The sequence below is a fragment of the Suricata suricatta genome, chromosome 7, assembly GCF_006229205.1.
Source record: "Suricata suricatta isolate VVHF042 chromosome 7, meerkat_22Aug2017_6uvM2_HiC, whole genome shotgun sequence".
Classification (NCBI taxonomy): Eukaryota; Metazoa; Chordata; class Mammalia; order Carnivora; family Herpestidae; genus Suricata; species Suricata suricatta.
This window is the reverse complement of record NC_043706.1, coordinates 95961275-95976878: the sequence shown is the minus strand read 5'-3', so window position 1 is coordinate 95976878 and position 15604 is coordinate 95961275. Positions and strand designations below refer to the sequence as shown.

Below are 15604 nucleotides of genomic sequence, written 5' to 3'. Positions count from 1 at the left end.
GCTCCCTCGTTCCCTCACTCCCTCGCTTCCTCGCTCCCTCTCTCTCCTTCCCTCTCTCTCCTTCCCTCTCTCTCCTTCCCTCTCTCTCCTTCCCTCTCTCTCCTTCCCTCTCTCTCCTTCCCTCTCTCTCCTTCCCTCTCTCTCCTTCCCTCTCTCTCCTTCCCTCTCTCTCCTTCCCTCTCTCTCTCTCCCTCTCTTTCTCTCTCTCTCTCTCCCCCTCTTGCTCTGTCTCTCCCTCTCTCTTCCCTCCTCCCTCCCCCTCTACCCTCTCTCCCTCTCTCTCTAAAATTAAATTTAAAAATGGCCAAAAGACCTGGACAGATACTTTAGCAAAGAAGAAGATGTAAGGATGGCAAACGCATGAAAAAATGATTAACATTATGCATCATTAAGGAAATGCAAATTGACACCACAAAGAGCTTCTACTACATACCTATTAGAATGGCTAAAATCTAAAAATGAGCAATATGTGCTGGTAAGGATGTGGAAGGTGAGCAACTCTCATTCTTTGCTGGTGGGAATGCAAAATAGTGCAACCACTTTGGAATACAGTTTGGCAGTTTCTTATAGTGTTAAACATAGACTTACTATATGACCCAGTGATTACATTCCTTCTCATTTATCCACCAAGTGATTTAAAAGTTGTATTTGCCCAACCAAGAACCTGTAGCAGCTTTATTTATTGTCAAAGGTCTAAAGTAACCAAGATGTCTACGTTGTTGTGGACAATGAATAAACTGTGATATAACCTATCAATAAAAAACATCAAGCTATTGATTCACACAACATTGGTGAGTCTTGAAAAGCATTTTACTAAGTGAAAGAAGCCTGACATAAAAGGCTACTAATTGTATGATTCCACTTATATAACATTCTGGAAAAGACAAAATGATAGAAATGGAAAGCATATTAATGGTTGCCAGAGGTTGGAGAAGGGAGTATTGACTACAAAGCAAATATACAGAGGAACTTTTAGGGTGAAGGAATTCTTCTGTACGGTACTGGCATTGGTCTCTACGTTTATCAAACCCATAGAACTATACCTTCCTTAACCAAATGTTGAAGGTTGACGTCCCCAGTGGTGTCATATATATTGTGTTCCCCTCAGATGGTGTGATGAGGACATTTTACCTCAGTGATACTCTTTCAAAAACCCATGACCACAGTTTAATGATGAGAAAAACATCAGACAAACCCAGATGAGGTGGGGGAGACGTTTTACAGGTTACCTGGCCAGTACTCATGAACCTCAAGGCCATGAAAAACAAGGAAAGACTGAGAAATAGACCAGAGGAGACCTAGGGAGACATGATAACTAAATGCAGGGTGACGTCCTATATTGGATCCTGCAACAAAGCAGACAACAGTGGAAAAACTGGTGAAAGTCAAATACAATGTCTAGTGTAGTTAAATATTAATGTACCAGTGTCAGGTTCTTTATTTTGACACAGGTAACATGGTAATGTAAAATGTTAACAGTAAGAGAGACCTGGTAAGCAATGTATGGAAACTCTGTGCTATCCTTGCAATTTTTTTGTAATTGTGAAATTATTCCAAAATAAAAATTTTTTTGCAGGACAAAAGAAAAAACAGGCCAGTACTCATGAACCTCAAGGTTATAACAAAAGAATATAACAGGCCAGTACTCATGGACCTCAAGGTTTATATTTGGCTATCAGTATCAAATATAGGTGAGAGTTCAAGTAGGATTGAGGAATGGAAAAGATTATAGACCATGAACAGGAGGCATTTATAGGAAAAGGAAGCAATTTTCATAAGTTTGTTTCCAGTAGGTAAAAAGTCTGAGAAAAGTTTGAGTTCTCAAATATATGTAAGGCATTTATTTTGGTTACAGAAGTTAGATGAGTATTATAATGTTAATTAGAAGAATTTTTTTCCCCAAAATATGTAGAACTTTTACAAGGCAGAAATACATGAAATTTGGTTTGAGGAAATTAAAAGCAGTGAAATTGTTGCAAGTATGATGAAATAAAATTTATATCTTAATTCATTATACTAAATAGCTCTCAGGTTTTTGTTTCCTTTATTTTGCTTATTTTATAGAAAAGATTATACTGAAATCTTGGGAAGAATAAGTGGATCACTTTGTATTTATTTTGTCGTGTTTCTCAGACACAGTTAAACTGACAGTAAACTTCTTATGGTAAATTAATATCTATATATTACATATATATGCATAACTTAACATTTTTATCTTACAAGACAAGTTAACCTAGTACATAATGTAGTCTTACTTTTGAAAATGGAGTAAATTCAGAAGTGAAAAAGATGTAGAAAATTTAACAGTATATATGCATATACAGTTTTTCCCCTCAGTACTTTAGTTACATGATTAGGTGTCAGATGAACTGGAAATGGTGCTAATTACTACAGTTGTTAAGGTAAAGTGTATAAAGTAAATAAAGTAAATATTTTGAGCACCATAGAGGCATTTTATGTTTCTTATATATATAATTGAAAAATTATATGTATGCATTTAAATTAGGGAATTTCCATGTTTTGGGGGAAATATGCTAAATATGTGAATTTTTATGATATCAATAACTTTGAATCAGTAAACTTTTTTTCTGGAATGTTTATTTTTGAGAGAGACAGCATGAGTGGGGGAGGGGCAGAGAGAGAGGGAGACAGAATCAGAAGCAGGCTTCAGGCTCTGAGCTGTCAGCACAGAGCCCGATGTGGGGCTCGAACCCACAAACCATGAGATTATGACCAGGGCTGAAGTTGGACGCCTAACTGAGCCACCCAGGCTCCCTGAAGTAGTAAACTTGTATAGATTTCTATATTCACATAAATTTATTAGAAAATAACATTTTTGGTAATTTACAGCTTTACAGAGTAATGTCATATAATGCCCTAGCCACCTAATAGCAAAGCCTTTAAAAACTTCTAAAGATGTGTAGAATCAGCTACATGTTTTGGCATATGTTTTGCTAAAATAACGAAGATGGTAATACGTGACCTCAGTCTTAATTACACCATTTTTTGATCAAGTTAAACAAATAAGAAACTATTACATTTAGCTGGATTAGAAAATTACAAATTTAGGGGCGCCTGGGTGGCTCAGTCGGTTAGGCGTCCAACTTCGGCTCAGGTCATGATCTCACGGTTCGTGGGTTTGAGCCCCGTGTCGGGCTCTGTGCTGACAGCTAGCTCAGAGCCTGTCTTCAGATTCTGTGTCTCCCTCTCTCTCAGACCCTCCCCTGCTCATGCTGACTCTCCTTCTCTCTCAAAGAAATAAAAACAGTTAAAAAAAAATTTTTTTTTAATTAAAAAAAAGAAAATTGAAGATTTAGTGTCTTAATGTTAGGATTCTTTCTTTGCTACTCATTTAAGCTTTCTCTTAGAATTTAAATTCCCACAAGAGATTGGAGAACAGTTGTTAAAATTTATAGTCTGCTTCCAAAGCATGACAACAGGATTCAGTTCCTGAAACTTAGGCAACTAAGCAAACATGCATTGTCCCTTCTTCTACTTTTGGTCAAATTGTATGTCCACTCACTGTTAACTGCTATCACGTCTGGAATGCCATTGCATATTTTCTCTTTGTTCAGGGATTAGTATTAAAGTATGTTTTGAATTTTATCTGGAATCTGATTTCCATTAGAATTTTGGTTGAGACTCATACAGAATACCCTAGGAATTTAAAGTCTGTAAACAATCTTTTCATTATTTTCAAAATGAGATTTTAATCCTACCTACCACAGTAGCACATTTAAATGTATCATAGTGGTATGTAAGTATTGTAGCTATTTCTCTCTCATATCTATATTACAAATACTTTTCTCTCCTCTTAGTTTAGGGCCATTATTCTCAACTGTGCATATGCATTCCTGTGTGTGTATGAATTTAAAGGACACAGTTTTAGGAACTAGTCATATTTGTATTATTTTAATACATAATTACTTAAAGGAGTAATTATATGCAAATTAAAAGTAGAACTTACCTTCTTTTACCCTCCTATTCCTAGGTGATCCATTGTGTACAACTGGATCTTGCAAGGATCAGCTACCAGGAAATTCTCTTACTGGTACTTTATTTCGGTGGAAAGAAGATGAAATACCAAGGTTAGTGAATGTTATAAAGGGGGAAAAACCTATTTATGTATATCCTACTGTATTAAAAAAATTAGTAGTTGTAATTTAATCTTACATTTGTTTTTTTTTAATCTATAAGTTTGTCAAAGAAGCACATCTCAATATTAGTATATATTACATGGAATCATAGATTTTAAACACAGACCTTGAAAATGGACCTAGTCATTATGTAATAAATAAAAGTAATCTGGGTATAAATGTTCATACTTCTTTCCAACATCTGTCTTCATTATGCATATAACTTGTCAAATAAAAGTCACAAAATAGCAATTTAAAATCTATGTAGCAAATAGTTTTTAAAAAAAATAACCCCCAAATTTCTAAATGTTTTTATGGAAAAAAGTGGGTTGGCATACTGTGTATGAATAAGTAATTTGTCATTTTTTAAAACATTTTTATTCATTTATTTTGAGAGAGAGAGACAGACTCTGTCTACCTGGGGGGAGGGGCAGAGAGAATTCCATGCAGGCTCCATGCTGTCAGCCTGTTGAGGAGTGCTGTGCTGTCAGCGCAGAGTCTGACATGGAAATTAAGAAAGAATCTCATTAGGGGCACCTGAGTGGCTCAGTCATTTAAAACGTCCAACTTCGGCTCAGGTCATGATCTCTTGGCTCGTTGAGTTCAAACCCCACATTGGGCTCTGTGCTGACAGCTCAGAGCCTGGAGCCTGCTTTGGATTCTGTGTCTCCCCCTCTGCCCCTCCCCTACATGCTGAACATTAAATAATGATAGAAACATATTGTTTAATGACAGGAATATTGTACCAGAATAAAACTTCAAGGACTTCAAAGTGAAATGACTCCCCCTACCTCTTGATTGACCTTGACAAGTATCAGGACTTTCTGACAAACATGCACACACACTTACACATATGCATATATGTGTACTTCTTGGTTCCTTCTCAGATATGGCAGAATTATTTTTTAATCAGGTTGAAATGGTATTAAGTTTAGATAGAATATTATTTATCACGTCAAATTCAAGTTCTAATCAGTCCAGACCAAAGTGCTCGATAGGCTACTTGCTCTCTTCATTTTTTTATGCCTGTGATACAGCTCCTCTATTTCTCTGAAATTGGAGCACATCACTATCTTTCTAGTTAGGTCATAGTAAGGCTTTATTGGTTAGAAGTAAGTTTGGGGAAACCTACATACTATAATGAAAAGTTTGCATTTTAGAATGTTTTTTAAAAGAGCCTATTACTCTTAATGAATGACCAATTATGAACAAAGATATGAGTAGGCAAACTAGTGAAATTAGACAAAGTATTCACATTAGAATCTATAGTAAATAAAGTATAACTATATATTTTTGTGTCAGATTATCCCATATTTCTGTATTTTGGAGATGCTTATACTAAACATGAAAATCCATTATTTCATCAAGTCCAAATAACGTAATTTCAAAAAAAATTTGCCATAAATCAGTACTCATAGATTTTTATCAGTCTTCATTTCTATCCCCAGTGCTGCTAACACCTTCTTGCTGGGTGCCTTTTTTTTTTTTTAAACGAATATTTTGTATTTCTTCACAAACATTACAAGGACCATGACAAATGGAGAGCAGCAAACTCGAGAGATGGGGAGTGTTGAGTTGGCAGTTCTGCTAACCTTACTTGTTAACTCATTGTAAATTACCGGGTATCATGGACCTTCAGGGTCATTTGCCAGAGTGTTGAATCCACAAATGTCAAGTCTGTTGAAGACTTCCCATCAGTAGTTCAAAAGAGACTTCTAAAATTGTAGATGTCTGAGCTTCACCCTCAGTGATTCTAATTAGTAGGTCTGTTGTTTTAAGCTAGGAACAGAAATGTTTAGAGAAGTGCAATTGTCTTACTGTCATATTACTTATCTACTAATCATGACTGTAATGAATGGTTTTTGTGTATTTGCTGACTCAAATTTTACTTAGTGTTTTATCTGCCAGAGACATTTTTAATTGTGAAAACTACTTCCTTTCCCTAGGAACACTTCCTGTTCTGAATGTCTAAAGTAGTTTTGTAATAAGGGCAAGAAATAGTTACAAATTTCTACTATGAGATTGCATTTTGTGATGTTATTGTTCCCCTCCTTTATCACAGATGTGCTACTCCTGGAAAACTCACGCTTGAAATTTACGATATAATTCTTCCAAAAATTGTGAAACTTTTTAGCATAAAAAGAAAAGAAAACTGTTGACCAAAAACTATTTTATCTAGTACTTCAATTCATAGCAAATATTACTTTATTAAATTATATGAATAAAAAAACAGGTTACATTGAGAATTAGTTTTTCTGAAAGTAAAAGGGGGATATATCATGATATGTTGGCTAATATGTCCCTTCTATATCAATGGTAAAAAGATATATATGTATGTTTTATCTATATACATACACACACACACACACACAAACATACACACAGATTTATTTGAACTATAACAATTCTGTGGCTTAACAAATTTTTTTTTTAATTTTTTTTAATGTTTTATTTATTTTTAATACAGAGAGAGAGCATGAGAGGGGGAGGGGCAGAGAGAGAGAAGGAGACACAGAACTGGAAGCAGGCTCTAGGCTCTGAGCTAGCTGTTAGCACAGAGCCTGACGCGGGGCTCGAACCCACGAACGTGAGATCTGACCTGAGCCGAAGTCGGAGGCTTAACCGACTGAGCCACCCAGGCGCCCCGTTAACAAATTTCTAACGTTTCATCAGATATCTTAAGGGATAGACAATGAAAATGAGGTTTCGCTAATATGTTTCTCTTAAAACATAAAAAAAAATTTTTCAAATAAAAATGTTAATCAAATCTGCCTTTCTAGTAAAAGTTCTTTTCATTTGGGGTCTGTATTAGTAGGAGATCTAAACTTTGGAATGAGTAAACTGGTATCCACATTAGATGTACATTCATTCTACCAAGCAGAGACATATATATGGTGTCTTCCTAATTTCATTTTATCTTGTGGCTCTGATGAAAAACAAAATGCTTTTGAGTCACACAGCATTAGTGGGAAATAATCCTCTGTAACTATCATAAAAATTAATAACCTCATGGTATCACCACTTCTCTTAATAATAATTTCATTGTTGAACTCCAGTGATTTCCCAGTTTGTAGTTAGGGAGACTTTTAAAGCATTCCTCAGCTTAGCAGTAGTTGAGGGCAGGGAGAACAGTATCGTTGGCCCACTTTTCAGTATGATCACCTCTCCTCATCCCTTGTAGGGATCATCTCTGTCATCATTTTTAACAACTGTCTGTGATTTGCTGAGCAAGATGCCTCTGGGCAAGTGAATGCATATGTATATGGTTTTTGGTATGTGCCTATTTTGTCCGTCTGTTATCTAATCCCATTCTACCCTGGATATGACCCACATGCTAAAACATTGTACATTCTTCATATATAAAATATAATGAACCAAAATATGTAAAGTATACTACAAAAGGATCTCAACAGAATTGTCAGTACAGCAGGTTTTGTATTTTTCTCTTCCTGTTTATTTCTTCATATGTACACACACAGTATCAATTGTGATGAACAATTGTGACTTAATATATCACTAAACATGAAAAATTCTATAAGCAAAGTCTTCAGAAAATTTGATTTTGATTATTATATATATTTTTTTCATCTGTTATTTTATTTATTTATTTTTTTAACTAATCCCTATGCCCAACTTGGGGCTTGACCTCACAGCGCCAAGATCAAGAGTTGCATGCTCTACCACTTGAGCCAGCCAGGTGCCCTGGATTATTGTGTATTTTTTTTTATATCTTTTTAATATAGCTCTTTAATACTGGAAGGTGTTGAACCACAGAGTACGTGTGAATTAGAAGTGGATGCTGTGGCTGCTGATATCTTAAATCGGCTAGACATTGAAGGTATGTGTGCAACTATTAATGTGTTTGTATTTTTTTAAAGTTTATTTTGAGGGGGAGGATGGGTATAGAAAGAGAATCCCAAGCACTGAGTGCAGAACCCAACAATGGGACTTGAACTCACACACTGTGAGATCATGACCTGAGCCAAAATCAAGAGATGCTTAACCGACTATAGGTTTGTATTTTTAAAATTTAATGACCAAAATACAGTGGGAAAAGTAGGGAAGAAAACCTTAGAAGAGAAGTAACATGTTACAGGAGGAGGATGCAAAATGTTTTGAAGATTTCTTAACCTCTACTGAGATGTTCATTATGTTTTCATGAATATTTTCATTTATGTGAGTATGTTTGCATAGACCTAAGCCTAAGTAATTGTGACACTAAATACATTAGCCATCATAAAAGAATTTAATATACTCTGCCTTTTAAACTTATAATTTTCAGGTGGTATAAAAGGGAGGGGACTCTTAGGTATATTGGCTGTCATCAAATGTTTGGATCTTACTCACTTGCTGGGATTTGGGGGAGCCAGTAGGAAGAAAACTAAAAAAGGAATGTAACAAATGTAGGTTGGGCAGTTTGGTCATTATATTACACAAAACAGGTAATGGTTGTGTTTTTGTAAGGCAGTTTGGATTTCTTTTTTTGAGCAAGTATTTTTCACTTTGACCCTTGTCATATTGAAGTATTGTTGTGATTATAGCTCAGATTGGTGGAAACCCTGGTCTCCAGGCCATATGGGAAGATGAAAAGCAACGGCGAAGAAACAGAAATGAAACTTCTCAAATTAGCCAACCTGAATCACAAGGTATAAACCTAATAGTACTCTGGTGATTGTTTTTTTTTAACACTAGATATTCTAATGGAAAAGTTTAATCCATTGAGTTTTTACCATAACATTAAATTTTACTTTTCAACTTACCTTACTGTTCTGTGTATTTTTTCCTATTGCAATTGCTCTGAACTGTAATTCTTTACCTCCAGGAGGTCATTCATTGTTCTCTCCTTCTACCCACACCCCGGAAGAAATTGGCATCTTCATTGTCCTGGGTTTTCACCTTGCCTCTTGTTCCATTTGGAAATACAAAAGGCTAGAAAATACTAGAAAATAAAAAAGTATCAATTGTGATGAACAATTGTGACTTAATATATCACTAAACATGAAAAATTCTATAAGCAAAGTCTTGCTCCTTTTTTATTTTCTAGTATTTTCTAGCCTTTTGTATTTGCAAATGAGCTAGAATATTCATGAATCCCAACTTAAAAACACCATACTGTTTTGTTCATATAAACCCCCACTTTAATCATCTTGGACAGCTCTGAAGAAAATACTCATTTTATGTATTATTAAATTCTACATTCAAAAAGAACTTGAGGGCTTACATAAATGCCATCTATACAACAAAAAAATTTAAATAAAAGTAAAAGAATAAAAGATCAAATTTAGAAGGTAAGTATATTTGTAATATAGCAGTAAGCATACATTGAAGTCCAATTAAAATTTTTATTATGTCTTGGGCACTAAAAATACTGTGGTAAATTTTGAATGCCTTCTAAAATAGAACTATTATGTTTTATAGGGTAGAAATTTCTAGGTTTAGAGTAGGCAATATATTTATAGGTAAAGAACAATGTTTTTGTTTTAGATTTAAGTTATAATTATAGAACTTAATCTTGAACTGACTTTAAGTGCTTAATTTTATAGCTTCAATAAAAACTATTTCTCTTTTGTTTGCTTTTATAATAGAACTACTTCTAGGTAGTATTATATGTGCCAAGAGAAAGATAAGAAATTGTTACCATTTTTAAAGCTATTCTAAGAAAAAGGAAATTATTTCATTCACTTGTTATCTACCTTTTTTAATGCACTTTTGAAATTCAAAGATCGCAGGTTTGTGCCAGCAACAGAAAGTGAAAAGTTTTTTCAGAAGAGACTTCAGGAAATTCTCAAACAGAATGATTTCTCTGTGTAAGTGATTATTTATTCTAGATCTGAGAACTAATTTTATTGCTTTGTTATCTAGTTTGTTATAAAGGATATGTTTTAATTAAGCAGAACATTATCAGGATCTGTGGACTACAGCGATGGGTCTCAGGAGTTCTCTGCTGAGTTAACATTACGCTCTGAAGTTCTGTCTCCTGATATTCTTCAGTGTACGCCAGCTAATATGGTAGAAGTCCACAAAGATACAGAGTTGAGCAAAGGTGAGGTTTTCAAGTATACAGAAAATACTATAGTAGATCTAGCACTGTAATTTCAATATTTGGTTGAGTTAGCTAAGTTTCTTCCATTCTTTTACCTTTTCTTGATCTCTAGATGTAAGCACGATTCTAAGTGGGTGTTAATTCTTACCATATATGATTTTACATTTTCTTACATATGTATGTCCATAATATATACTGTTACTTTAGATTTAAAATTTTACATAAGGGGTGTCCCCCTTGCCATAAATTTAGTAACTTGCTTTTTTCAGTTTTTTTTTTTTTTTTAGTAATTGAGGTATAATTTGTATAACATAATATGCACTCATTCAAGGTGTACAATTCAGTAATTAATTGTAAATTTATAGAATTGTGCAGGCATCCCCGTAATTCAATTGTAAAACATTTGCTTTACCTCAGAGGATTTCTCGTGTCCATTTGCAGTCATATCTGTTCTCACCTCTTACCCCAGGTCACCACTAATCCACTTTCTTATCTCTCATGATTTGCCTTTTCTGGATGTACATTTAAATGAAAGCATACAATATGTGAATTTTTGTGTCTTCTTTCATTTAGCTTAAGTTTCGGGTTCATCTGTGTTGTAGTATCTATCCATATTTCATTCCTTTTTCTTGCCAGATAGCATTTCATTGTATGGATATACACATTTTGTTAATTCAGTCATCAGTCGATTGATATTTGAGTTGTTTTCACTTTTTGGCACTTAATGCTGCTTTGAACACTGGTACGTAGTTCTTTGTGTGGATGTGTACTTTCATCTCTCTTGAGAGACATCAAGTAGTGGAATTGCTGAGTCATTTGGTAAACTTGTATTTAACTTTTGAATAAACTACAAAACGGTTTTCCAAAGTGATTATACTGTTTTACATTTCCACCATCAGCATCCTCACAAGACTTTTCTTTTTTCTATAGCCATCCATCCTCGTGTATGAAATGTCACCCCATAATGGTTTTAATTATCATTTCCCTCATTACTAATGATGTTGAGTATCTTTTATGTCAGCTTATAACTTTGATCTATCCTTGTTCATTCATGTTTCTAGTCCACTCATTTTAGCTGCTGACTAGCATTCCTTTGTGTAACTAAACAAGTTCATTAGCTTCTCTACAACTATTAGATGATTTTCACTTTTGCACTTTTGTTACTAATAGTGTTATTTCTGTCATCTTGTGGTGGTGTGCAAGAGTTTCTCTATAGAAGACATATAGAAGTGTAATATGCCAGGTTTTAGGGTATTTGTACTCTACCTAGGTAGCATCTGTTCTAAGAGGGTTTCTGTAATGTAGTTAGCTTATACACAGTTGGTAAATAAAAGAAAAATGAAAGTTATATTCCATAGTCACATTATTTCATACGCAATCCCTCTAAGCACAAGGAGCCAGAATAGCAGGGATAAAATTATAGCTTTCAGCAGTAATAGAAAAGCCTCCTTTATGACCATATATATGTACATATTTTTTTAAAGACTTTATTTATTTCTTGGGGCGCCTGGGTGGCCTAGTCAGTTAAGCATCTGGCTTCGGCTCAGGTCAGATCTCACGGTTCGTGGGTTCGAGCCCCGCATCAGGCTCTGTGCTGACAGCTAGCTCAGAGCCTGGAGCCTGCTTAGGATTCTGTATATCTTTTTCTCTCTCTGACCCTCCCCTGCTCAAACTGTCTCTGTCTCTCAAAAGTAAAAATAAAATAAAAAATATTAAAAACTGTTGAAAACACTAGATTTATTTAAGTCTGCATACCAGAGGCAGAAAAAGAGAACTGTTTTCCAGTTAGCGCTCTCTAACTGCCTGCCATTTTTTGCTATTGTCTTTGTTTCTACTACTATTTGCTTTTTATTGTTACTCTCTTCTTTTGACTAGATTATGAGACTCATTTTATCTTTATTCTTAAAATTATTTAACCCCTCTGTACAAATTAGACTTAAAAAAATCAAATGTTGAAAGACAAATTTTTAGATCATGGGTTGAAAGCTGAGAAATGTAAAATTTATGATTTTTAAGCCATAGAGAATGAAGAATTATATTACACTTTTCTGTTTGTATATTTTAATTTGCAATAATTTTTATCAGAGCAATAGTACTATACAAACTAGGTAGGACCAAAGAGGCTAATGAGATTGTAAATATTTAGTGAATTACAGATTTAAGGTTCATGGGGTTTTTTTCTTTTTAATTCTTGTGACTGGTTAGATATTCCAGTGGCTTTTACTAACTTCCATTATGTTTATATTTAATATGTATATCAGGGGCGCCTGGGTGGCTCAGTCGGTTAAGCCTCCGACTTCGGCTCAGGTCAGATCTCACATTCGTGGGTTCAAGCCCCGCGTCAGGCTCTGTGCTGACAGCTAGCTCAGAGCTTGGAGCCTGCTTCCGGTTCTGTGTCTCCTTCTCTCTCTGCCCCTCCCCCTCTCATGCTCTGTCTCTCTCTATATCAAAAATAAATAAAAAACATTAAAAAAAATTAAAATTAATATGCATATCACTAACACTTCAAGATTTTAAATACGTTTGCATTGTCATGTTTCCTAATTCACACAAATTCTAAACAATAAATTGTAGATTTAAGCCTTTGCTTTAATGTTTTTGTATTCTCTGTCATCTTAAGGTCACACGACACACAAAGTGGAGGAAGCTCTTATTAATGAAGAAGCAATTTTGAACCTCATGGAAAATAGTCAGACTTTTCAGCCTTTGAACCAAAGACTGAGTGAGTCACCAGTTTTCTGTAAGTAATGATTCTACCGTAAATTTTCAATATTTTAATCAATGAAAGTATGTATGTGAGGGGGACTCTTTCCTTTGGTTTAAAGAGGTTAATGTTGCATGTTCAGTAAAATTTTATTGTAAGTGTAAAAATGAAACCTTGAATTAAATGAAGTAGTTACATAGCTTTTTCTTAAAAAACAACTGTGAAAGAAAATAATTCCTTTCCTTTTTTTTTTTTTTAAAGTTTATTTATTTTGAGAGAGAGAGAGAGAAAGCACAGGTCAGGGAGGTACAGTGAGAGAGAGAGAGAGAGAGAGGGAGCACGTGCACGAGAACCAAGCCAGCTCCATAGTGTCACCATGGAGCATGACACGGGGCTTGAACCATGAACTGTGAGATCGTGACTTGAGCTGAAGTCGGATACTTAACTGACTGAGCCACCTAGATACCCCCTTTTTTTGTTTTTTAACTTCACTTTGGTTGGAGGAGAACCGTATTGCTTTAGGAGGGAAATGCACTTATTTTGAATTCAGATTTCTCCAAAGTTGAGTACATAATTAAATACCATAATTGATTCTTCCTTTGTATCAGAAATTTTCTGAATAGTTCTTTTTGAGCCATTAATTTTTGGCAAGTGTAGAACATGACCGTCATTTCCCTAAATGCATTTTCACTAGCATCATAAGGCATGTTAGATTTCATTTCATTAATTTGGTCTAAATTACTGATGTCCTGTTCAGAAGTTTATTTAAAATTTCATTATTGGGCATGTCGATGACTCAGTTGGTTAAGCATCAAAATCTTGATTTCAGATCATTACCAAGCCCCACATTGCACTCTGTGCTCTCCACTGTGTAGAGCCTGCTTGGGATTCTCTCTCCCTGTCTCTATCCCTCCCCTGCTCATGCACTTTCAGTTGTTCTCTCTCCGTCTCTCTTTCTCTCAAAAATAAAAATAAACATTAAATTAAAATAAAATTTTATGGCAAAAGTGGTATGTCATTGAGTTTCATGCTTCTTGTTTTGCCTGGTGTAATGATTTTGTTTCTTTTTTTGTGAACTTTGTATTTTTTCCATTCTTGCTGTATCAGATGAGAAGATTGCATCAAATGTGTTCCCAGCTTTCTACAGAGTCCTCTGTTATATTCATTTTCATTTGAATGGAACACAAATTGACTAGGAACAATACAAAAATTATTGTACAGTTTTATTTCAAGCACATTTTAGACAAGAGGAGGAAACTTTTTTCTCTTATAAATGAATGGCATTTCGAGGAAGAAATGATCCAAAGAAAAAATAAGCAGCTAAAGGAGAGGAACACAGAGAAAATGAAGGAATTTAAAAAGAGAGTGCAGAGGTATATTCTTATGTCATTATATCAGGCAAATAAAGTATATAATTCATAGATAAATTCCACCTTGCTGGGGTTGGAATTTATGCATTAGTCACAATAGCAATCTCAGTCAAAGATCTGAAAGTCAAATATCTGTAATTCATTTGTAAATCTTTTTTTTTTTTTTAGAATGAGACAGGAAAAATGAATTATAGTTCTAGGCTTTAGAAACAGATTTTTTTCATACTGGCTTTTACAAGCAAATATTATTTTGTCTTCTATTTAGTAGCATATTTGAACCAATTTCTTTAATGTCAATGAAGAAAACCTGGGATTTGATATATTAGTAAATAGGGAGTATATTATCTCTTTTTACAGAGAAAAAAGGTTATGTATTAGCATAGAACAAACCTCTATCTTCGTGATTTTTTTTTTTTTTAAATAAAAGCTTTTGTTTAGATATTTCACATACCATAAAATTTACCTTCTGGTGTGTCCAGTGACTTTTATCATGTTCACAGAGTCATCCAACCATTACCACTCTCTATCTAGTCCTTTTTATCACCCTAAAAAAAACCCATAACCATTAGCTGTCACTTCTCATTCTTCCCACTTCTCAGCTCTTGGCAACCATTAGTCTTTTTTCTCCTTAATGGATTTACCAATTTTGGTAATTTCATATAAATGGAATCATATAATTTTGTTGGTGGCATCTTTCACTTAGCATGACGTTTTCCTTGTTCATCCAGGTTGTAGCATTTGTCAGTACTTCATTCCTTTTTCACTACTGAATAATATTCTGTCATAGGGATATACCACAGTTCATTTACCCATTCTTTTTTTTTTCCATAATATTTTATTGTCAAATTGTTTTCCATACAACACCCAGTGCTCTTCCCCTTAAGTGCCTTCCACCATCACCACCACCTCTTTTCCCCCCTCCCCCTTCCCCTTCAACCCTCAGTTCATTTTCAGCATTCAATAGTCTCTCAAGTTTTGCATCCCTCTCTCTCCCCAACTCTCTCTCCCTCCTCCACTCCCCCTGGTTCTCCATTAGGTCTCTCTTGTTTTCCTGCTAGACCTATGAGTGCAAACATACGGTTTCTGTCCTTCTCTGCCTGGCTTACTTCACTCAGCATGACACCCTCAAGGTCCATCCACTTTCCTACAAAAGGCCATATGTCATTCCCTCTCATTGCCATGTAGTACTCCATCGTGAATATATACCACATCTTCTTGATCCATTCGTCAGGTGACGGACATTTAGGCTCCTTCCATGTTTTGGCTATTGTTGACATTGCTGCTATGAACATTGGGGTACATGTGCTCCTATGCATCAGCATTTCTGTCTCTCTTGGGTAAATCCCCAGCA

General features: G+C 34.8%; 1 protein-coding gene across 7 annotated transcripts in view; it reads left to right on the top strand.

Moving 5' to 3' along the window:
- REV3L (REV3 like, DNA directed polymerase zeta catalytic subunit) overlaps nucleotides 1-15604 on the top strand; it is a 178179-nt gene that overhangs the window by 67908 nt on the left and 94667 nt on the right. For 6 of the 7 annotated variants that reach the window (XM_029945422.1, XM_029945420.1, XM_029945423.1 and 3 more), the window contains 6 exons: nucleotides 3992-4088; nucleotides 7880-7974; nucleotides 8678-8782; nucleotides 9859-9943; nucleotides 10028-10179; nucleotides 12800-12919. In XM_029945422.1, coding sequence (XP_029801282.1) covers nucleotides 3992-4088; nucleotides 7880-7974; nucleotides 8678-8782; nucleotides 9859-9943; nucleotides 10028-10179; nucleotides 12800-12919 — 654 coding nt within the window. The remainder of the gene's footprint in view (nucleotides 1-3991; nucleotides 4089-7879; nucleotides 7975-8677; nucleotides 8783-9858; nucleotides 9944-10027; nucleotides 10180-12799; nucleotides 12920-15604) is intronic. The other variant, XM_029945421.1, reaches the window with a different exon arrangement.